Source organism: Prionailurus viverrinus, chromosome E2 (genome assembly GCF_022837055.1).
Source record: "Prionailurus viverrinus isolate Anna chromosome E2, UM_Priviv_1.0, whole genome shotgun sequence".
In the NCBI taxonomy this organism is placed as follows: domain Eukaryota; kingdom Metazoa; phylum Chordata; class Mammalia; order Carnivora; family Felidae; genus Prionailurus; species Prionailurus viverrinus.
Window position 1 is genome coordinate 27,991,311 of NC_062575.1, and position 22,379 is coordinate 28,013,689.

Here is a 22,379-nt window from a genome sequence, read left to right on the forward strand (position 1 = left end):
GAGCTTCTGTGGCTTCTATGGTGTTCTGGCTTCTTTTGCAGCTGCTGGGCTGGTGTTTGGGGTGGCCAAGGCCCTCAGAGGCCCCTGGGCTCTGCATTCTTGGACCCCCTGCATGGAGCTCTCCTGTGGGCCCTGTTGGGAGGTGAGGCTGCCAGAGGCCCCTCCAAACGTGCTTTCTGTGCCTTTATTCAAGAACACAGCAAGGCCCTTGGGACCTGGCTTTCTCTCTGTCTCTCTGACTGTCTTCTCCTTCTTCTCTCCAAGTGCCTGCTACAGAAGAGCACCCGGAAGTGCAGGTGGAAGATGCCGATGCTGACGGCCACCCCGTCATCTTGGAGAACCCTCCCTCACCCGAGCTGCCGCCACCTTCTCCTGCCAAATCGGACACCCTTACGGTCCCGGGATCTGCCGCAGGGACCCAAAGGTCACCTTTTATGCTTCGCTTGGGCTTTTCACTGCACTGTGCCATCTGTCCATTTGGCAGATGGGGAGACTGAGGCCAGAGTGGGAAAGCAGCGGGCACAAAGTCACTCAGTGAGTTGGTGTCAGAACTAGGACTATGGCCCCACTTCTGGGTCCTAATCCCTGGCTTTGGACTCTATAAAGAGTTCTCCAAGGAACTCCTCTCCCAAGTACCCTCAACTGTAAGTTAGAGGGGGTAATTAATGTAACAAGGCTAATTTCCACCCCCTCGTTTTAGTATCAAAATAATGGAATGGAGATACCAGAACACGCTAGAAAAACAAGCATCCATAGTACGACTGCACTAGAAGGTGATTTCGTTTTGCTTCCTTCTCTTCCATATCTTGTTTGTGGGCCCGTGCTTTTGCGTGGTTTCATCTGAAGGGGTGATTTGGATCACATCTCATTTGAGACCACGTCTCATTTAGTAACCCCTTTTCCATAGTGTTAGGCTGTCTCCCTAGCACTCATTTATGGTTACTATGTGACATTCCTCCTGCTCCTTGTGCCAGAACAGACTTAACAAATACCTCTTGTTAGGCACTGCCCATATGGGGCTCTTAACATCTATGTGGGCTTCTTCTCTGTGTCCTGGGGCTCCTTTCTCAAAAGTGGGAATCCTGGTCAAGGTTGCACACGTCTTTATGCTTCTTGATGGAAATTTGTTGCATGATTAGAGTTGGTTTTGAACAACCTGAGCCAGGTAACTGAGAGAGGTCTTGCATTCAGCTGTAGGCAAACTGTGAAGTGCAGTACAGTGCTTTGTGAACAACTGCATTTAAGCTACAGGGGGGCTGCCCGTGCTTCTCCTGCAGTGGTTGGATTGGGAGACAGTTCCTTTTTCTTGGTTAATCTTGCTCTCACCCATGGGTCCTTGAGTAAATTTCTCAGCTAAGGTAAAAAACCTGCCATAAGAAAGATGGCTAGATGTGACCAATTGAGGGCTCTCTGATTTTAATGTAAAGAAAAGAGTCACGATCTCATAACGCCTTGGAACACAGCTCACCATTCCATCAATCCTCATGTTTCATTCATTGAGCCACGTGCAGAACACAGATAGCAGAAGAAATAGAGCCAACATTGTTGCAGACATCTGGTCTACCTCCCTCTGTTCCCTTTATACAGGCTGGATTGGGGGGTGGATACCTGGGAACAGAGAGGGGACTAGGCTCACTTGGGGATAGAATCTAAGCCCCCTGCCTTCTGTTTATGAGCTGGGCCTGTGAGGCTCCTCTTGTCCCTATCATTCACTCACTCACTCACTCACTCATTCACAAACATTTACTGAACATCTTTATGTGTCAGACTCTGTTCTGGGTTTTGGGGATGCATCAAGGAGAAGCCTGACAGGGGCCTGCTATCATGGAGCTGACATTCTGCTGGGGCTGAGATAGACAATTAACAGGGAATTGAATAAGCAAACAAGATCCAGAGAGCACTAAATTGAATATGACTGCGAGAAACCAGGGGAGTCTCTGCCCGAGTTGGCCCCGAGAGGGGAGAATTCTGATACCTGACTTGAGAGGCCAGTGGGGCTGCCCCTGGTCAAGGGTGGAATGAGCATTGTGCAACCAACAGGCACCAAAAAGCCATGGAAACCACAGACCCTGCCGGAGGGACGCACAGGCAAGGCCCTGCCTCACAGCTTAGTCTTGGTTTGGGGTGAGTCCCAGCTCACCACTTACCGATGTGAGGCTTAAGGCAAGCCATGTAACATTCCTAGTTCTCCACGTTCCTACTATAAGGTGGGGATAAGCATACCACCTGTCTACTAGATTGCTGGAAGAATTCAATAAGCTGACTCATGCCAGGTGCTGTGCACGAGGCAGGACTGGGGGAGCCTGAGATCCACACTCTGGGGTCTTGTGCAGCATGTGCTCTCCTGGGCACAGGAGAACTGAATTTGGGTCCCACCTGTGCAAATTCTGGCCTTTGTCTTATCGGGTGTGAATTTTAATTAGAGTGTGAAAGAGGTGAATCCATAAGTGTTGTCATCCTCAGTGAGCTGGCAGAAGGTAATGGGATAGTTTCAGAGCCTTCTGAAATAAAGGCAAGTACTGCACACCCCTCCGTATCCCTCTAGAAGCCTCTGGAATCTGAGTTGCAGTGGTTGAGGATGGGAAGAATGACAGGTAGATTCAAACCCAGACACCATCAGCCGGGACTCCAGTGGCTCCAAATGCAGTGCCCTGTGGCAGACTTGGACTGAATGACAGGGGGCCCAGGGACGATTTAGTCTTCCTTCCTCAGACAGGGAGCCTGGAGCCTGGGGCTCGCTCCAGGTCACTCCATGGGCTGGAGACCAGACTCCATGGACCATGGATGTTTACTGTTCTGGCTGGTGGCCCAGCTGCGAAGGGAGGGAGGTGGGGCTTCCAGGAGAGTTAAGGCCTTCTCTGGCAGCTGAAAGGGTGGTGTGAGAGAGAACGCCGGGGATGTGCTGGGGACACTGTGACTGTTGACTGGAATGGGAGGGCAGAAGAACATTTAAGCTGAGGCCCCACTGAGTGCTAAGTATCTCATTGAGTTGGGTAGATCTAGTCCCATTTTACAGAGGGGGAAACTGAGGTGGTTCAGAGAGTTTAAGTAACTTGCTGAGGTCACACACTGGTAGAAGGCAGGACTGGGAGGCAAGCTCAGGTTTGCCTGATACCAAGTCAGTGTTGTTACTTTTACACTAGGTCATTGAACAGATGTGGGGACTGAGGTCCAGAGAGTGGCTGCTCCCCTCTCTTCTCCCTTTTTGTCTTCCTGCAGGCAAGTGGGGACACTTTGGCAGCACCAACCACCTCCTTCCCATTCCATTCCCAGGGTTGAGCTCTGGGTGATCTGCAGGGGTCAAAGTCGGTCACTTCCCCCTGTGACCCCTGCCCTTGTTGAAGGCCCCTTCCATTTCCGTGTCCTTGCAGGAAGGGGCCGCCCTCCCAGGATGATGAGGCTGAAGAGCTCAAGGCACTGTCGCCAGCTGAGTCTCCCATGGTCGCCTGGTCAGACCCGTCCAGCCCGCAGGGCACTGAGTGAGTCCGGGGTTTCAGAGAGTTGGAAGTCTGGGTGGGGATGAGCAAGCAAGAGCAAGTGAGTGGTGGGAGGGAGAGTATGGACATTTTTAAAACCCTCCACGATAGCTTTGCCAGTGGCTTCCGAGCAGTAAGACAGGGCTGGGTCTCCTGTCCTGGCTGCTCCTGGCTGGCCTAAGACTTCGGGAAAATCTGCAGAATGCACTCGGACTCTGGTCCCAGCTGTGTTCACAGCCAGCAGTACCCAGAGAGGCAGGTGTCTCTGCACAGACACCTCATTGTAAAGGAGAGGTTGGCTGCTGGCAGGAAACCCCTGAGAGGGTTAGCGGGTACAGCAAGGACCACAGGGACCTCCAGGAGTCTGAACACAAGGAGCTTGTTAAAAATACAGATTCCCAGACCCTGGAAAGACCTGCTGGATCAGAACCTCAGACAGTGTGCCCTGGGGGATTCACATCTTCACAAGCCTCCAGGTGATTCGGATGTACTGACCTGTGGGACAATGTTTAGAGGCCATGGTAAGGGCATTGGGACCTGGGTCTCTGACATCTAACTATTTCAAGGACTGGGACAATGGGAGATGTTTTCCTGAAGAATCTGAGTTGTCTAGTTGATGATGAGTACCCTGGCCCCAGGCTCTGGCCTGGAATCTCCAGCCTGTCCCACCACAGCTCCTGGAAAGGCCATAGGAGACACTGGGCTTCTCTTCCAGCCTTTTTTTTTTCCACCCACAATTTTATGGAGTTGGTTTCACAGAGTTGTGGAAAGTTCAGAAAAGTTAAAGAAGCAGGAAAAAAACCCCAAACCTCATCCAGAGTTCAGTGGTCCATTTTAGTATGGAGTCACATCTTACGTAGTAGGGTAGGGGTAGGGTTAGAGTTTAGTATCAAAAAACAAGGCAGAAACCAGGTATAATAATAAAAATTACTCTTGAGGTCTCTTAAGAAGTTCAATGTGGAGATCCATGTATTAGCTAGGTAGGCTAAGCTGCTGTAACAAATAGACCCCACAGATTCAGTGGCATAAGTAACAAGATGTCTCAGAAATCATAATCATGTCACTAGACACATGTTTCAGGTCAGTGGACCTGAAACCCCCACGCAGTCATTTAGGGACCCTGCCGACAGCAGTTTTGCCACCTTCATGTGGCTTCCAAGACCCTGCTGGTCACCCCTAGAAGGGGGGAACACCAGACAAGAGGTCCAGGAGACCCATGTAGTATGTGCATCACATCCCCCCGATGGGAGCTCGCCTGGCCACACGTGGGAAATGCAGTCCCTGGCCAGGTGTCTACGTTCCAGCGACTACTCTCCGTGGGAGAGAGCAGATGTTGGCAAGCAACCAGTGTTTCCACCATACCTGCACGCTGTCTATTGTCAGGACCCTCACACTGCCTGTCTCCAGCCTGCTTCCTCCAGGGAGCACAAGGGGAGTAGCTGGCTTGAGTTCCGGGGCCTCAGTGTATGAAAACAAATAGAGGTGAAAACACTTGTATTACACTCAACTCAGCAAGATGGTCACAGTGAGGCTACAGCCGACTCACAGCCTGTCTCAACTCAGCCAGGGTGCTTGCCTCACCCGATCACCCGAGGGGGGTGTCAGGCAGACTCGCTCACGTTCATTCCCTCTCTGCCTGTCTCTCTGTCTCTCTTGCTGCAAGTGCATACAGTTTAAATTCCTGTAAATTAAAAGGATATCTAATGTATCTGCACCATTTTTTCCGCCAATATTTCCTACGCCCTGTCCCCTCTTTGATCTGTCCCAGACACGAGTCTCATGTGAGCCCCAAACTGGTTAACAGCCCTGACCTGAGTTCCAAGAGTTTCCCCCTCAATCACGAGTGGAATCAAACTTTTCTCAGAACTGCTCATCTGAGGCAGACCCTGCGTGGTACATTCTCTAGAAGCTGGGCACTTGGGGGGTAGCCCCAGACTGAATTTCCTCCCGGAGCCATTAAAGTGGATTCAATGTTTCTGATGTCATAGGGAAGCTGGGGGCAGTCTTTACCTCCTCCAGGCCAGGTGGGATACAGATGCTGTTCAGTTCTCGCCCAGAGGCACAGGGGTCCCGTCCCGTTCAGCCCACTCAGCTTTGGGTGGTGTTTCCACAGTGGCCAGGACCGCGCAACCTCCACGGCCAGCCAGAACAGCGCCATCATCAATGACCGGCTCCAGGAGCTGGTGAAGCTTTTCAAGGAGCGGACAGAGAAGGTGAAGGAGAAGCTCATCGACCCCGATGTCACGTCTGATGAGGAGAGCCCCAAGCCCTGTGAGTCCAGAGCTGGGATGGCTCACTCGGCCAGAAACAGGCCCCTCTTGTAAACTCATGGTGAGGGTGGCCCCAGGGAATGGTTGGGCTGCTCAAGAGAAGCCCAGATCCCCACTGTCTGGAATTTTGAGTCCTTATATACAGGTTTAGCTATGTACCCAGGGGAGGGAGTAAGGTCACAGTCCTGTCCGATGATCCAGTTGTACTTGGCTCCCCTCCCACAGGGCAAGTACCTTCACTGCCCCTTTCCCATTGGTAGGCAGGTGGTTCAGCCTGGGATGCATCTCATGGCCTTATACTCAGATAGTGTCCACAACCCACTCTGGAACCCGTCTTCTTTTTCAGAGGCCCCAGCTGCAGTATTCTCTTGGGGCTACCTGAAAGTTTCCTGTTTTCAAGATTTCAGGAGGAGTGAGAACTCTCTTGCCAGGGAGGTTTTCCAGGTCTTCCAAAAGGAGGACTGTGCCTCAGAACTCAGGGTGCCAGTGATGGACCTCACAGGGCCTGACTCCAGTCCAAATGCTAGAAAGGCACATTGCACTTAACAAAAGTCAATCCCTGGGTCACCAATGACATTACCTTCAATGTACAGGGAGACTTGGCCTCATTCAGTGTCTGGTTTCAGAGATGTAGGAGCTGAGGTTCCTGCTCTGAAAAACCCAGAACAAGATTTCTCTAGTCTCTGGCTCTGGGTGGCAGGAGGCTGGGGGTATTAAATGCCCCCAACCCTCCAGAGGGACCCAAGGGGGTCTAAACACAGATGCCTAGACACCTGGTGGAAACCTCCAGCCTACCCAGAAATACCTCATTCTGGGCAGCTCCTGGGAGGCAGTTCCAGACTGGTAGCTGGTAAGAGAGTCTGGGCGGGTGCCCAGGGTGCCCTGATCAGGAGCTGTGCAGTTTGTTGCACGCGGAGCTGACAGCAGGCTGTGGGGTGGGGACAGGGTCCCCTCGGCTCCAGTCCCGGAGTCTGCGGTGGGGAGCTTTCTCTCTGCATCCTCTGCCTGAGCCTCAGGGCTGGGGTAGATGGTCACTGGTGTCATTGCACAGCTCCAGCCAAGAAAGCCCCAGAGTCGGCCCCGGCGGTAAAACCCACCAAAGCGGGACAGGCGGAGGAAGAGGAACACTATTGTGACATGCTCTGCTGCAAGTTCAAGCGCCGCCCCTGGAGGACCTACAAGTTTCCCCAGAGCATTGACCCGCTGACCAGTGAGTCTTGGGTGTGCCCGGGAACTGCCACCACGTACTGTGTGAGGGCAGGAGAACAGGAGGGAGGAGGGGGGGAAGGACAAGGGCAAGGGCACGCCAGAAACAAACAAAAAGCCCCTGAAATAGGAACCTACGATCACACCCACCTTACAGACAAGGAGACTGAGGCACAACTAATTAGTGGCAGACCCAGGAGCCCTGACTCTTAGCCGAGTCTACTCTCTACTTTGCTCTTGCTGGCTCCTTCTTGGAGCTGTTGCTCTAAGCAGAGAAGGGCAGAAGTTCCTCTGACACCTAAAGTGACTTCCCCTCACTTCCCTTTCAGCCCATGTGCTATTCCTCAGGAATGACAACCCTTCCTGTGGCGCAGCACTTTACAGTTTACAAAGAGTCTCCTGGCCTTTCTTAGCTGAGTTCCCTGGAGAGGCAGGCAGGTGCCTGAGACAGACTTTCCCAAGGTCACACAAGAACTCCTGTGGGCGCAGGACTCCAACCCTGGTGTCCACTGGGCCTCTAAAGTGACCGGGTGACCTACGGTATCTATCCATCCATCCATCCATCCATCCATCCATCCATCCACCTGTTCATTCCACCTGTTCATGTGTCCATGTGTCCATCTTCTATGCGTTATTTACTATGGTGTATTTACAAGCAGCAAATACATTTTTGGAAATTTTTCAACAAGAATGAGAGTAAAAGTATATTCTAGTTAGCTGCCTGTTATGAAATAATGCCCCTATAGTCCCCCCTCCCCCTCACTGAGTACTCTGATTTATTAGGGCCTAGCAGTGATTTATGTTTAAATCAAAATAGTTTTACACACACACACACACACCAGTTACAGAAGCACCACATCTAGTACTTGCGGGAATAGACAAGTGGAAAGGGAGAAGTCCCACCCTGAACCTACTGTGAGGAGCCCTTCTCCAACTGACATTCTAGCACATTCCTGCCCCCTCACTCCCCTGCAGACCTGATGTACATCCTGTGGCTGTTCTTCGTGGTGCTGGCGTGGAACTGGAACTGCTGGCTGATTCCCGTGCGCTGGGCCTTCCCCTACCAGACGCCAAACAACATCCACCTCTGGTTGGCGATGGATTATCTGTGTGACCTCATCTACTTCCTGGACATCACCGTGTTCCAGCTGCGCCTGCAGTTTGTCAGAGGGGGAGACATCATTGTGAGTCCCGGGCAGGTGGAGGGGGCGGCCGGGGCCTCAGGAGAAGGCCTGCCCCCCTGCTGCTGTGGTAGACGAGATAGATGAACAAGATCTCAGAAACGTCCACCCATGCTTGTTCAAATCACATGCTTCAAATACTGCTCATGGGTGAAGTGGTTACTGGACCACCCGATAGAATTAAAGATGGAGAAGCGGACCAGAAAATGACCTTCAGGTGGACCTGGTTCAGATCCCAGCTCTACCACGACCAGCTGAAGCACCCCTCTGAGCCTCAGTTTCCTCATCTGTAAAATGGGGGTAGTAACTGTTCCCACCCCACAGCGTTGCTGTGAGGGTGGATCGAGATGATGTACGCAGATTGCTCAGAGCCTAGAACTGCTGGCAAATGACATTTCCTGGGGGTCCCGCAAAGAGCATGCCGTCTGAACCGGCTTGAGACCCTGTGCACTGGCGCAGGCCCCATTACCGGGGAGGAAACTGAGTCCCGATTCTGACTTGGCGAAGGCAGGGGGCCCAGTCCCTGTCTCCCTGTGCAGGTCACTTTCCAAAACGCCACACTGGTGGTGCCTGCTCCTCTGTGTGCAGGCAGGTTAGGGTTGTGTCTCTTAAACGATTTCGAGGAAAAAGAATTCCATGGGCAGTCTTTTTCCAGGCCTGATCCAAGCAGTTGCCAGTTTCTCGGTAAACAGGGTTGCAAATGGTCCAGTTAGGACCAACATGCTAAGACAATAAGCCTGATACTGACTTTCCAGCTAGGAAATGGGAGTCTAGCTGGGTGACCTTGGACAACTCCCTCCTTCTGGGAGCCTCCACCTCCCTACCTGCAGACGCCGAGGCTTTCACGGGAGCTCCCAGCGGCTTCTCTGAGAGGAAAGCTGGAGGCTCTGCAGGCATTTCCAAGCTGCTCCCACGGGGTCAGAGATTAAGGTCTCGGGCCATTTCATGGTCAACATTCCATTTCTTTCAGACGGACAAGAAGGAGATGCGCGATAACTACCTGAAATCTCGTCGCTTTAAGGTACGTGCCAGGAGTGCAGATCCCAGTGGGTCTTGGAAGGTGGTTTCTGGGGGCCCTGGATGCTTTGGGGCTTGTGTGACGTGATTCCCACCAGGATCGCTCAGGGCAGGCAAATGGGCTTGGTGGCGGAATGCTCTCCGTCCCTTCCTGGGGCAGTCTGACCTCCCCTTCCCACTGAAGGTAGAGACCCTGTCACTCACCTAGCCCCAAACCCTGGGGCTGCCTGTTTTATACACCCTGTGCTGTCCCACTGGGATTGCAGATGGACGTGCTCTGCCTCCTGCCCTTGGACTTTCTCTACTTGAAGTTCGGTGTGAATTCCCTCCTGCGCTTGCCCCGCTGTTTGAAGGTAGGCTTCCCATCCAAGGCCTTCAGCCCCTCCGTGCTCTGCACCGGCACTGACATCTTAATGTCTGCCCTGAGCGGCACCAGGGAGGGGGCTGGGGGTCGGGGGAGGAAACCAGGGTGGTCCGAGGGGAGATGGGAATTTCCTTACAATGGTTAGAGCTTCTTAGTTGTGCTGCGTGTTAGGTATTGTCCTGGAACTTTAGAAGTACTTACGCCTCAACCCCATGACGTGAGTGTTGTTAGTACCAGTATTTCACCAGAGAGGTTACATAACTTGCTGTAGGTCACACAGGTAGGAAGGAATGGCATCCGGGTTCGAACCCAGGCAGCCTATCTCCACCGTCTATGCTTTCAGTAATTACAGAAACACAACAGAGGAACTTCCGCTTTATGAGGGCCTGCATCTGAAAGATGGGAGCACTGAAGCTTGAAAAGCTTGAGTGACTTGCCCAAGGGCACAGGAGCCAGGAAGTGCCCAGGGTGGGTTTGGATCTGCAGCCCTATACCTGTTTCCTTGGTTGTTGCTCAGGGTCATTACAGCCGTCCCTCCCGCCACTGGGGCAAAGGGCCCTGTGTCCCAGTGAAGGTGACACAAGGTAAAGTAGAGACCTGGTCGCTGTCCTTTAATGTGACCGGGATAGACAGCCAGAGCACTTGGGATCCCCAAATGGGTTTTCCTGGCAGACCCATTAAATTCAGCTCTCTCCTCACGTGATACTATGGCCTCTTCCCCAAAACAGTAATGAGGGAATTTACAGAAGAGGCAAACACAATGACCTCAATAACTTGGAGAAACAGGGCAGAGGAAAATAGGAAGCATGCAAGTCCTCTGATGAAAAGAAAGCACATCTTGCTGGGATTGAGCACGGATGCCGCTACTGAGCTTCCCGGCTGCCAAGAGGCAGGAGGAAAGTGGAAGTGGCACCAGTCCTCGCTGACACATGCCAGCCCCCTGGGGCTGCAGAGGCAGGTTGCTTTAGAGCTCGACACCAGAGCAAGGAAGGCTGGATCCACAAGCCAAGTTTTCCTCCACATGTGGCAGCGGGATCCATCCCTGGGTTTGCACGGTGGTTGTGAGCGTGCGTCACTCGGCTGCCTGATGTTTACCACGACTCCGGACAAAACTCTGAGCCTAAAGGGAGAGAGATCCAAGCCCACAGCCCCCTGCATCCAGTGCAGACTCCGGAGGGACACTGGAATGACCACCCGGAGGATGACCGTCACATCCCTCAGGGAATTTCCCTCACTGCCATTTTCCAATGTCAAACAACATGTGTGCAGTGTAGCGTAAGGGAGGGAGCTTGCGGCTTTGAATATGATCTGGGTTCAAATCCTGACTGTCACCCAGCAGCTGTGTGCTTTGGCCCGGTGGCTCAACTTCTCTAAGTACCAATTTCCTCTCTGTAAAAGGAGAATGACAACATATACCAATGAGTAAAAAAGGTGATGCATATAAAGTGCAGTCGTCGAAGGTGCTCAGTAAAGAAGAGCAGTTACTATTACACTTTTATTGTTATAAGCAAGTCTTTTAAGGATCTAAGTCAGGGGCATTAGAGATGCTGTTTCTTTATAAAATGTCTTCCTTTATAGGTAAATGTTGAAAACGGGGTCCTTAACCCGAGATGTGTGTATCCCTAAAAATTTCATGGCAGGCTTCAGAAGTCTGGGAGTCCCCTGACCCCCATGCAGACTGTGAGAGCATGACTGGGTGTGATTTCTAGGGGAAGAGGGGCTATTGTTTCCAGCAAACTGGTACATGGAGTTCTTTGCCCCCACCCCTCTCAAAGGGCTGAGGACCCCTGGTTTTGAATGCACACTCTCTGCCCTCCTCCGGGGGGCGCTGCAGAGACAGCCCTCTGTTCTGGGAAACAGACCAGGAGAGTAGAGGGCCACCCCCACACACGGGCTGTCCTGATGTTTTGCCTTCTTCCCAGTACATGGCCTTCTTCGAGTTTAACAGCCGCCTGGAATCCATCCTCAGCAAAGCCTACATTTACAGGTGAGATGCCCTACACACACACACACACACACACACACACACACACACACACGACACAGGCCATTTGCAGCAACTATAGAGCTAGGCATTCTCTACCCACATTTCTTCTCCTTTCAAGCCCCCCTAGCCGTGCAGGCCCCAGCGCTACCGGAAGCCAGGCCTTTTCCTGGCCCTTCTCTGAAGGGATGTTTGTTTTTTTTTTTTTTTAGAGAACCAGGAATGTCCCGTTTCCCCCAATTGTGAGGAGGGCACACGTAGGTTCAGATGCATGGCTCACCCGTGTTTCCAGGGAGCCGGGCCTCATTTTGGTCTCAGCTCAGGGAACTGAGCCCTGAAATCTAGCTCAAACATGGGGGAATGGTGGCCACCTCTTGGATGTCTGAGAACGGGGCACAAGACCAGCCAGGCCACGCTCAGGGACAAAGCTTCCCCACATTGCTCACGGAGTGGCACTTCTCTGCACACATCTGTCCCTTCTCTGCCCCTCTCCAAGGGTACATCCCTGTCTGGTCCTTCACTCCCCCAGAACTGTCTGCACATGGAATTCGGGGTCATTCCAGCCCCCGGCCTTGACAGCTGGCTGTTCACACACCACCGGCCTTAGCTGGCGCAGTCTCAAAAGAGCATCCACTTGGTGCAGTCCGGCCACTGGCTGGGTCCCCGCAGCCAGATGTTCATCCTGTCAGGCAGTGGGGCAGGGCTGTGAAGCTCCAACAGGGTGATGTCTGAGGTGGGCGTTGGGGGAGGTGAAGGTGGACTTGTTCCCAGCAGTCCTACCCTTGGGGTGAGGTGTCATGGCCGCCCTTCCTGCCACTGTGTTCATGCTTTTCCTTCTTTCACAGGGTGATCAGGACCACGGCTTACCTGCTCTACAGTCTGCATTTGAACTCATGTCTGTATTACTGGGCGTCAGCCTATCAGGGCATCGGCTCCACTCACTGGGTTTACGATGGCGTGGGAAACAGGTGAGCCACAGTCTTCTTCCTGGGCTGTAATTCACAGTCCTAAGAGTCCCGGAAGGGAGTCCCATTGCCACCATGTTACTGAGGCCACCTTGCTCCCAAGCCACCATTGACATGATAAAGCTTGAGGACCACGTCTCCGTGTCCTCACTGAGCTAACATTTCCTGAGCACCTGCCAACGGGCCGGGCAGAGGCGAACACAGACGTGAACAAGGCTTGCTAGAAAGATCCTTTCAGCCTCCCAAAGTGTAGTAGAGTTGGCAAATTCACTTCACATGTGCGTCTACCCTTCTACCCCATGGTCACGTCCAAGTGGGAAGGAGGCCAGAGCACACTTCTCAACATTGCTTCCTGGCTAATCACCAGCCGTGCAGAAGCTGGCACACAAGGCGAACCTTCCTGCCAATCCAGAGAGCTGCCTTACATTGTGGGACGTGCTCAAATAATGATGATGGCAACGGTACTGCTACTAATAATAGTGACAAGCACTTAGAACAGACAACACTTACTAGGTACTGTTTGAAGTACTTAACCTAGCAATTCACTTAATCCTTCCAGTAATCTTCCAGGACACGAGGTAGGTACCGTCATCATCTCTGTTTCACAGATGAGGTAACAGACATGAAATGATCTCCCAAGGTCACACAGTGACTTCATAAGTTCAAGAGCTGGGATTTTAACCCCGGCAGCGTGGCGACAGTCTACACTGGCGTACCATCAGCCCGGTGCTGGAGAGGTGTGGAGAAGGTGGCATGGGACAGTCAATTACAAAAAGTTAAGTTTGATTTTGGCCTCGGTAGGTGGAGAGAAGGGACAGAGAACCCCTGGGGGAGGGAGCGGCCCATAGAAAGGTGTGGAGGTGCAGAATGGTGGCATCAGGGCACTGGGAGCCATCTTGTGTGGTAGAGAGGATGGTCCAATACTGTGGCCACTAGCCACATGGGGCCACCAACTACTTGAAACGTGGTGTGACAGATGTGAATTACATGCAGGTTCGGAGGACATGAAGAAAAAGTCAACTGCCTTATTGCTAATGTCTAAAATACTGGTTATGTGTCAAATATTGATTTTGATATTTTGGGTTGACTAAAAAACATTACTGAAATTAATTTCACCTGTTTCTTTTTACTTAGCAAAAAAGTAGCAACTAGAACATTTTAAATTACATTTATGTGGGTCGCATCATATTTTTATTGGATGGTGTGGTTCTAGGCAATGGAGAACCAGTAGAGAGTTCTTTTTTGCTGTTCTTTGTTTCATATATCTTTATTCTGACTATAAAAGAAAGATCAGGGAGCACCTGGGTGGCTCATTCAGTTAAGTGTCTGACTCTTGATCTCAGCTCTGGTCTTAGTCTCAAGTCTGTGGGTTCAAGCCCCATGTTGGGCTCCGTGTGGGCATGAAGCCTACTTAAAAAGAAAGAAAGATCAGGAACATACTTTACTATATTTCTTTGATTCTAAGATTCAGTTAATTATATGATACAATATTGAGTCAACACAGCCTTTTGGAAAAAAAGAAATATTACAATAAATGTACACATATTGTAAGACACATCCTAATTTTAGAAATGTGAAAATGTGGAAAAGTATGTAGCCCACAGGGATATGCATTATATCATGCATATTTGCCCATCACTGAATTGTTTTCAACCCACTGTCTACACCCGCCCCCCACTGCCCCGCTGTACAGAGAGGCCAGCATCCCTTCAACCATTCCATCATCATTGGGCGTGGAAGGTGTTTCCATTTCTTCTGTCTGACACGTGATATCGCAGTGTGCATCTTTGTATATGAATCTTTGTCCTCTGGCCTGATTGTTTCCTCACACTGAATTCCTAAGGGGAGATGGCAGGGCCAAGGATATGAACATTTTTAAGATTAAAAAAAATATTATTATTTTAATTAGTACACTATGTTTTTAGAGCAATTCTAGGTTTACTGAAGAGCCGATGGGAAAGTACAGGGAGTTCTCATATGCTGCCACATTTTTTTAATGCTTAAAAAAATTTTTTTTTTATTTTGGGGACAGGGAGGTGCAGAGAGACAGAGAGAGAGAGAGAGAGAGACAGAGACAGAGACAGAGACAGAGACAGAGAGAGAAAGAGGGAAACAGAGAATCCCAAGCAGGCTCCACACTGCCAGCACAGAGCCTGATGTGGGGTTCGAACTCACAAATGGTGAGATATGACCTGAGCTGAAGTCAAGAGTTGGACGCTTAATGGAGTGAGCCACCCAGGCGCCCCTGCCACATTTTCAAAGGTCGGATGGATATGGAAAGCTAGCCGAGTTACCCTCTCACCTCTTGCCTCAAAACCTTTTAAGCAGGGGGATGACAAGACCCTGGGGGATCTCAGAAAGGGGACTCTGCTGGTTTTGGCGGAGGTGGGGACAGACATAGAGGACAGGAGCAGAGGAGCCAGTTAGGGGGAGCAACAAAAGGCCCAGACAAAGGGTTTCTGTGATCGAGAGAAGGGAGGGCAGTGTGGGAAGGAAACCAGAAGCACGTGAGGTCCTGACCAGGGGAGTGAGCCTGGAGATCCAGGGCACAGGCTTTAGGGACAGGAGGCCAGGGTAGGAAGAATAGAAGCTGTTCATTGAAATTAGCTCAGTGACCTTGGCCGAGGCCCTTCCTTTTTCAGCGACTCAGTTTCTCCTCTACAACATGAGGATAGTCTTGTATTCAGATTTCTCGTGAGGAATAATAAACTAATGTGTGTAACACGTCCAGCTCGTGCCTGGATGGGAGTCAGTGACCACCTCCTGGCTACACTCATTCTTATGGGGAAGCCGGCATACCAGGAAAGGGGTTCCCAACCTGGGATCCAGAGATATAAGGGGGTCCCACTCCCAACCCTGGAAATTGGAGCCCAGTTTTGAGAACTTGCTGGCTTCCCTAAGGAGAAGATTGCTAGCTTTCCATATCTATCCATCAAAGGGGTTTGTGCCCCAACAAACTTAAACCCAAGTCCCAGGAGCAGGCCTGGCAGGCCCATCATGGGCAGGCCCAGGATGGAATGGCAAGCAGGGAGGGGGAGGGCAGGGGACAGCTGTCTGGGACTCCCTTCTGCAGGGACCTTGGAAGGGGCACACTGTCTTGGCCACACTACTCTTCTCCAAACGAAATCCTACAGGGAACCCCCAATATGTGCCACAAAACCACAAATGGTAAAGGATTCCTCCAGAAGTCCAATATCACGGGTAATAATCACTTTCAAAATAGTGACCATTTGTTGAGTGTCTGCTGTGAGCCAGGGGCTTGAGGACCCAAGTTCCCACAGAGCTGGGTCCTTTATCCTGCTCTGCTTCTGCCTGGCCTGGAGCATGTAGGGGTCCCCACAGGACACAAGGACTTCAGGGAGGCCTCAGAAGTGCCAGGGCAACAGAAGATTCCTCCAATCAGATAGAGTGTGGGGAAAGCTCTGGGGACGTTGCTCATGTTGCCTTTCTGTCGGGTGGCCTGGCAGCCCCCCGCCCTCCCCCCGCCCCCAGCTCCCAGCCAGAGGTCAGCTGTGTCTGTGCTTATGGCTGCGCCCTCTGGTGGCTGGGACCAGTATGATGGGGGACTTAACAGGGGAGGCCTGTGTTGTCCTGGGATCTCTGTGTGTGGGGGGGGAGCAGGGCTGCCCAGAGCCCTGCCCCAGGCCTTGTAGCTAGTAGTCAGAGGCAGAGCACCCCCCCCAACTTCCCAACAACCTCTGCTTCCCCCTCCCTGTGCTCATTGCACGATTTCTTGCCTGCCCCCACCAGGGGGTGAGTTTCTTGAGGACACAGGCGAGCCTGTTCCCCACTGCAGGCATGCGGCAGGCACCAGGCACCAGTAACAGTGAAGGCTGTTGTAGCTGACGTGTACTGACAGCCCGTCAGTTCTAGCACCTCATTTCGTCCTCACGATCACCCTGTGAAGGATGTTTCACTGCCATCATGCCCATTTTAGGAGAAAGAAGCTGAGGCTTGCTGAGACTGAGTAATTCGTCCTCATCACGCAGCTAGGAAGTGGCAGAGCTGGGTTCGAGCTGGGCCAGTCCAGCTCCAGGGCCCGTGTTCTAACTATGACTCTGCATAATTAGCGGGTGAATGGAGCTCAGGGGAGGACCCGTTTGGGGCCATCCTCAGGCTGGATTATCTGCTAGCGAGATCATGTTCTTGATTGTGGAGCTGTGCAGGGACCTTGAAAGTGTGCGTGTGTCAGGACACGGGAGCCAGGGCAGGCTCTGGATGCCCTGGTAGGAAGATAGGAAAGCCAGCTGGGATTGCCCTGTCTTTAAGCTCTGTTGACCTCACCCATTGCTGACCCCTGGGAAGGCATAGCCTGAAGGCGTGAACAGGTATATGAGGGACTCTTATTTCTTTGTGATAATGAGATCAGCTTGGGGCATCTCCTATTCCTTTTACCACCAAGTGGGACCCCATCACCCATACCTCCCTTCCCTGGATCATGTGCCTGTGTAGAGTGATTACCAACAGTGGGGTGACAGCTCAGAGAAACAGATGGCAACCTGAGCTCTGATTCCAGCTCCAGACCTTGCCAGCTGGTGACCCTGAGTGTTTCCTTTCCCTTCTGGGGCCTCAGTTTCCCTGTCTGGAAAATGGATGGACAAGGGAGAGGGTCAGAAAAGATAGCCCTCAAGGTATCTTCCAAGTCTGATGTTGCTCTTGCTTTCCATGAACCAACATGGTGGGATGGCCAAGGGAAGTTGGTGGAACTTGAAAGAATATTGAGGGAGCCCAGGCATCAGGAGTCAGAAGACCCTGGTCTATCCTCCTGCCAAGTATTTTGAGCAGTCTCCCAGAGCCTCAGTTTCCACATCCGTAAATGGGGGTGATAACATGCCCCTTCAGGGTTGGGGCAGAGCCATGACCCAGCAAGACAGCATCTGTGAACACACTCCAGAAAGTGCAGAGCACTCTATGCATGTGCGGCTGTTTTCCTTGCACTTAGAAGGTGTAAAGGGTTTCCTTTTTTGCACAACGCACATCTGTCAGAGCAGGACACCCAGGCTCAGCACGGTGGGGCCTTTGCTGACCGCGGTCCCCTTCTTCTTCTCTCTCCAGCTACATTCGCTGTTACTACTGGGCTGTGAAGACCCTCATCACCATTGGTGGGCTGCCTGACCCCAAGACACTCTTCGAAATTATCTTCCAGGGGCTGAACTATTTCACCGGTGTCTTTGCTTTCTCTGTGATGATCGGACAGGTACCTGGGTCCCTGGTCTGGCTTGCCACGCACCTGCCTGCGGGGCCCGTCTCCTTCCCACTGCTGCCACAGATGTCACCATCTGTGGCCATTTCTTTTGAACTAAGCCCGGGAAAGAGCACAGGACCTCGAGTCAGGAGGCTGGAGCCCTGGGGCCTGCCGGGTGAAGAGGATGGTGCAGAGGTCTGGGTCCGATTCTTCTCTGCCGTTGCTTCCATTTGAAATGTCAGTCCCTTTGGGGAGTCTTTGGAGAGCTGGGCCGAATGGCTTTCTGCAAAGCCTGGGTATTTGGGCTGTTCCCTTGGAGAGAAACCTTGAGAGTATCTATTATGCTGGGGGTGCATCTCATGTTCTAATCAGCACATGGGGCCGCAATCAGCCGGCCTCAAAATTGCCTCTAGGGGCCCTGCCCTGCAGGGCAGTACACTGAGTTATTTCCTCCAGTAAGTTCAAAGTGGCCTCTGGCACCAAGGGGCCATGTCATACCAGAATCAGCCCAGCCCAGCGAGGCATCTCCTCCTGGTGGGGCCCTAGGGGCCCTCACGTCCCATGTCCACCCTGGAGGTGGAGTTTCCCTTGTCAGACAGTCCCCTATCTCTGTGTGTAGACATGGGTCTCCCTGTCTCCTGATCCCCCTTCCTCGAGCACCCCTGGTCAGTGTAGAGTAAACATGCTCATGACCCATGTCCCCAGAGCCCCACTCTGATCCTTGACTTTTCCTCCCCGGCCCTAGATGAGAGACGTGGTGGGGGCCGCCACTGCAGGGCAGACCTACTACCGCAGCTGCATGGACAGCACAGTGAAGTACATGAACTTCTACAAGATCCCCAGGTCCGTACAGAACCGTGTCAAGACCTGGTACGAATACACCTGGCAGTCCCAAGGCATGCTGGGTAAGACCAGTGCCCCGGCTGCCAGGCAGCTACCCCCTGGCCACCTCCTCCCGGGGCCCTGCCTTTTTTGTCCCAACCTTTGACCCTGTGTCCCTGAGGTCCTGAACACTTACTTAAGTGAGAGGGGCCTAGGGAGGCCTGTGAGGTGCCCCAGGCTGGGCCGTCGAGAGACCCCTGAAGACTTGAGAGCCGTGTCTTCTGGATGCCCTGCCCCCTCACTTCACCTGCCTTGAAATACATCCCCATCAGAGATGGAAGTACAGTTGAAATCAGGAGAGAAGGAAGACCCCCCTCTCGCTTTCTCTTTCCATATACACACATACACATATATTGTTTGTCAACTTTGTGATGTTATGCTTTCCTTCTGAAATTATTTGGCTACAACCATGCATTTCATTCACCACTGTTTCTGCCTTCTTGTCAGAAGAACTGGGGTGTGCTCAGGAATTCTTGCAAAGTGGGAGAACCTTAACCTGTACGTTGTTTTCAAATGTAGTGAAGTTTTTGTGAATTCTAAACGGAACCCTTCATAAAATTTGAATATGCTATTTATATGTTGATTTATTTACAATTATGTTTTTTTCCAGTTTCTTTTTTATCTTTGGGAGCTACTAATTTTGTTTTCAGAGAGTAGACATCATTTTGGAGCCCTCTGATGTTTCAGAGAGTAGACATCATTTTGGAGCCATCATTTTGGAGCCATTTTGGACTACCTGCCCAAGCCTCTGGGCCACTGACTGTGTGCCTTAGAGCCCCCTCAACTCTCTCAGCTAATTAAGGAGCCCCCCACTGCTTCCATGGGCTTCCCTCTGGCCTTGAAGAAGCTACACCTCAACTCCAAGCTCTCCTGAGCTGAAGGTGTTGTCAAATCTGTGAGCGTAGAATCTTCATTAGCGTCTGTGCTACTGTACTCACTCTACACAAGGCACATTCACATGCATGGCCTCGTCTGTGCCAGTGATGGACTTGTGACATCTGAATCATTGCCCTCTTTCACAAGGGCGCACATTAAGGACCAGAGAGGGCTCTGACATGCCCAGGGTCATACAGATCAGCTCTTGAGCCCATAAATAATTGTGGTGGAGTAGAAGGGAATCGGGATTGGGGTCAGGTTGTGCCTTTCTTGTCCCCAGTACCGACATTCATTCTGTGCCAGGCTCCCCACTGAGCACTGCAGACCCATCATGGGGAAAAATAGACAGGGCCCCTGCTCTCCTGGGACTGGCCTTGGAGCCCCACGGCCTGTGTGGGATCTGATTCCATCCCCCTGGGCTGCGAGCAAGTCACTGCCCTCCTGAACCTCCCTTTCTGTAAGGTGGGGGTTATAGTAGTGGGCACCTCTTGTGTTGCTGGGAGATTTAACAAAACCATCTCTGTAAAGCTCTGTAAAACAGTGTTTGAAATACCTTAGTTCTTGCTAACATTCTTAGAGCATGAGGAGGACAGACTAGTATTAACAAACCATTGCAATAAAGAGTGTGATCAGCGTTGCAGCACAGAGACTGCTAACATAATAGCGGGTGGGGGAATCTCAAGAGAAGGCTTCTTGGAGGAGTACTGGGTTCTGAAGGATGAGTGGAAGTTACCTATGGGGGTGTTTCCTGCAGAGGGAACAGCATCCAAAAAGCCCAGAGAGGGTACTCTCCCAGTATAGAATGGTTCTAGATAGCAGAGGAATGGTGTGGCTGGGGTCCCATGTGGGGGGAGTGGCGGGTAGAGGCTTGGATGTGTCTCTGACCATTGCCAGGGTCTCCTTTGCAGATGAGTCAGAACTGATGGTGCAGCTTCCGGACAAGATGCGGTTAGACCTCGCCATCGATGTGAACTATAACATTGTCAGTAAAGTGGCTCTCTTCCAGGTATGGCCCACCTAGCACCCTCATCCCCAGGGTTCTGGGAAGCCCCAAGCCCCCACCCTCCTCTAAACGGGCATTCTTTCCCCCTCCTCCTGGGGACAGGGCTGTGACCGACAGTTGATCTTTGACATGCTGAAGAGGCTTCGTTCTGTCGTCTACCTGCCCAATGACTATGTGTGCAAGAAGGTGAGTGGCCCGAGGCAGCTGCAAGGCAGTCTGGGATTTACAGCGCATCTCCCTGCTAGGAGCTGTGCTGAAGGGGGTGCCTCTGAAGGCCCAGGGGGTTTGCAAGCCCAGGGAGAGCAGAATTGCTGGGGAGGGACAGGGACTATAGCACCAGTGAGCTGACCCCAGGGCTCCTGGGTTGTTTGGCATTGAACTCAGGTGTGCCTCAGGCTTTGCTCCTTTTGACACAGGACCAGGGGAATCAGGACGAGGAACCCCACTTTCCAGAAAAGGAAAGTGACCAACCTAACGAGAAGTAGGTCCTTGACTGTGTAGATGAAACTGCTCCCAGGGTCTTGGTCTTCCTTTCAGAAAAATGGGGCAGCAGAAGGGCTGGGATAGGTCAGAGGTTGCAAACTGATGGCCTTTGCATAGCAGCCAGCCCATTCGTTGTTTTGTGGGTTTTTTTTCCTAATCCTAAAAAAGTGTTGAAATAGTCCCCAACCTTTAAAAACTTGAAGGTTTTGGGGTGCCTGGGTGGCTCAGTTTTATGAGCATCCAACTTCAGCTCAGGTCATGATCTCACAGTTCGTGGGTTCAGGCCCTGCATCAGGCTCTGTGTTGACAGCTCAGAGCTTGGAGCCTGCTTCGGATTCTGTGTCTCCCTCTCTCTCTCTGCCCCTCCCCCACTAGCACTCTGTCTCTGTCTCTGTCTCTGTCTCTCTCTCTCTCTCTCAAAAATAAATAAACATTAAAACATTTTTTTTTAATTTGAAGCTTTGCATAGAAAGTCAGATTTCTGGCTGAAAACAGAAAAAAATCTGTTAGCACTGAGCCCTACTTTCCCAAATAGCAAGAGTCCCCATTGCCCTCCCTCCTGATGCCACAGGCCCCACCCCTCCCCGCTGCCCCATACCAGGCTCCCCTCACTCCTTAAACCACCCCTCTGATCCTGGAAAACATTTGGATTTGAACCCAGGGCTCCACATGTCTAGGGCTTCTGCTTCCATTCTTCAAGGTGAGACCAAGGTCACCTGGTGAGTGAGTGGTTAAGGTGGAAGGACAGGAACTCAGGTTTGAGTCCTCTTGTTCCCAAGCTGTCAAGACAATGTGTGTACAGGGGTGAAAAAAAACCCCAAGCAACCCCTGTAAGACTCAGGAAACCAGCCCAAGAAGGCCCCCATCTCCAAGTTGTATGCTGTGCAGCAGTGAAGTTTCTGGAAGCAGAGAGCCCAGGGAAATGAGGAAACAGTGTTACAGCTGGTTGAGAATTTAGAGAGGTAGCCCTAGAGGCCAAGGGGTTTGGGAGCAATAGAGTGATTTGTCTGATGCTGGAGCTGCTTCCTAGCTGTGCAGCCTTGGGGCACTGGCTTCCCCTCTCTGACTCTCTCTCTTCTCATGGGTAAAGTAGGGATGTTGAGGGTACTGCCTCATGGGATGGTTGTGCAAATTGAGTAAGTTGTGCCTACAGAGTTTGGCACCGTGCTGGCACAGAGAAGGTACCATTGCTGCTGTTATTATCCTTGAGGATAATGTAGAATTTACTGCAAATGAGGAAGCGTCAGCCAGGTGGTTGGAGTCGGCAGGTGGAAGTGAGCCCTTGATAAGCAAGTGCGAATGGCAACCTCTGCTGTCCAGTTTTGCTCCATGATGATCTCTCTGAGACACCCCTGGGGCACCGCCCCCTCACCGCCCCCCCAAACAGGGCTGGTTAGTTAGGTGAGGGTGAGCTCTTTAGACCCTTCAGTCCGTGTCAAATTGAACACAGAAACAGGGAAATGAAACTTCCCGTTTGTTAAGAAGCT

The 22,379-nt window shown here is 51.9% G+C and overlaps 1 protein-coding gene across 1 annotated transcript in view; it reads left to right on the forward strand.

Annotated features, from left to right (window-relative positions):
• CNGB1 (cyclic nucleotide gated channel subunit beta 1) overlaps positions 1–22,379 on the forward strand; it is a 63,951-nt gene that overhangs the window by 29,100 nt on the left and 12,472 nt on the right. The window contains exons 16-28 of the mRNA XM_047834629.1: positions 265–424; positions 3,372–3,479; positions 5,590–5,747; positions 6,798–6,956; positions 7,928–8,136; positions 9,104–9,154; positions 9,417–9,503; positions 11,437–11,501; positions 12,344–12,466; positions 17,519–17,660; positions 18,394–18,553; positions 20,315–20,412; positions 20,512–20,595. Coding sequence (XP_047690585.1) covers positions 265–424; positions 3,372–3,479; positions 5,590–5,747; positions 6,798–6,956; positions 7,928–8,136; positions 9,104–9,154; positions 9,417–9,503; positions 11,437–11,501; positions 12,344–12,466; positions 17,519–17,660; positions 18,394–18,553; positions 20,315–20,412; positions 20,512–20,595 — 1,604 coding nt within the window. The remainder of the gene's footprint in view (positions 1–264; positions 425–3,371; positions 3,480–5,589; positions 5,748–6,797; positions 6,957–7,927; positions 8,137–9,103; positions 9,155–9,416; positions 9,504–11,436; positions 11,502–12,343; positions 12,467–17,518; positions 17,661–18,393; positions 18,554–20,314; positions 20,413–20,511; positions 20,596–22,379) is intronic.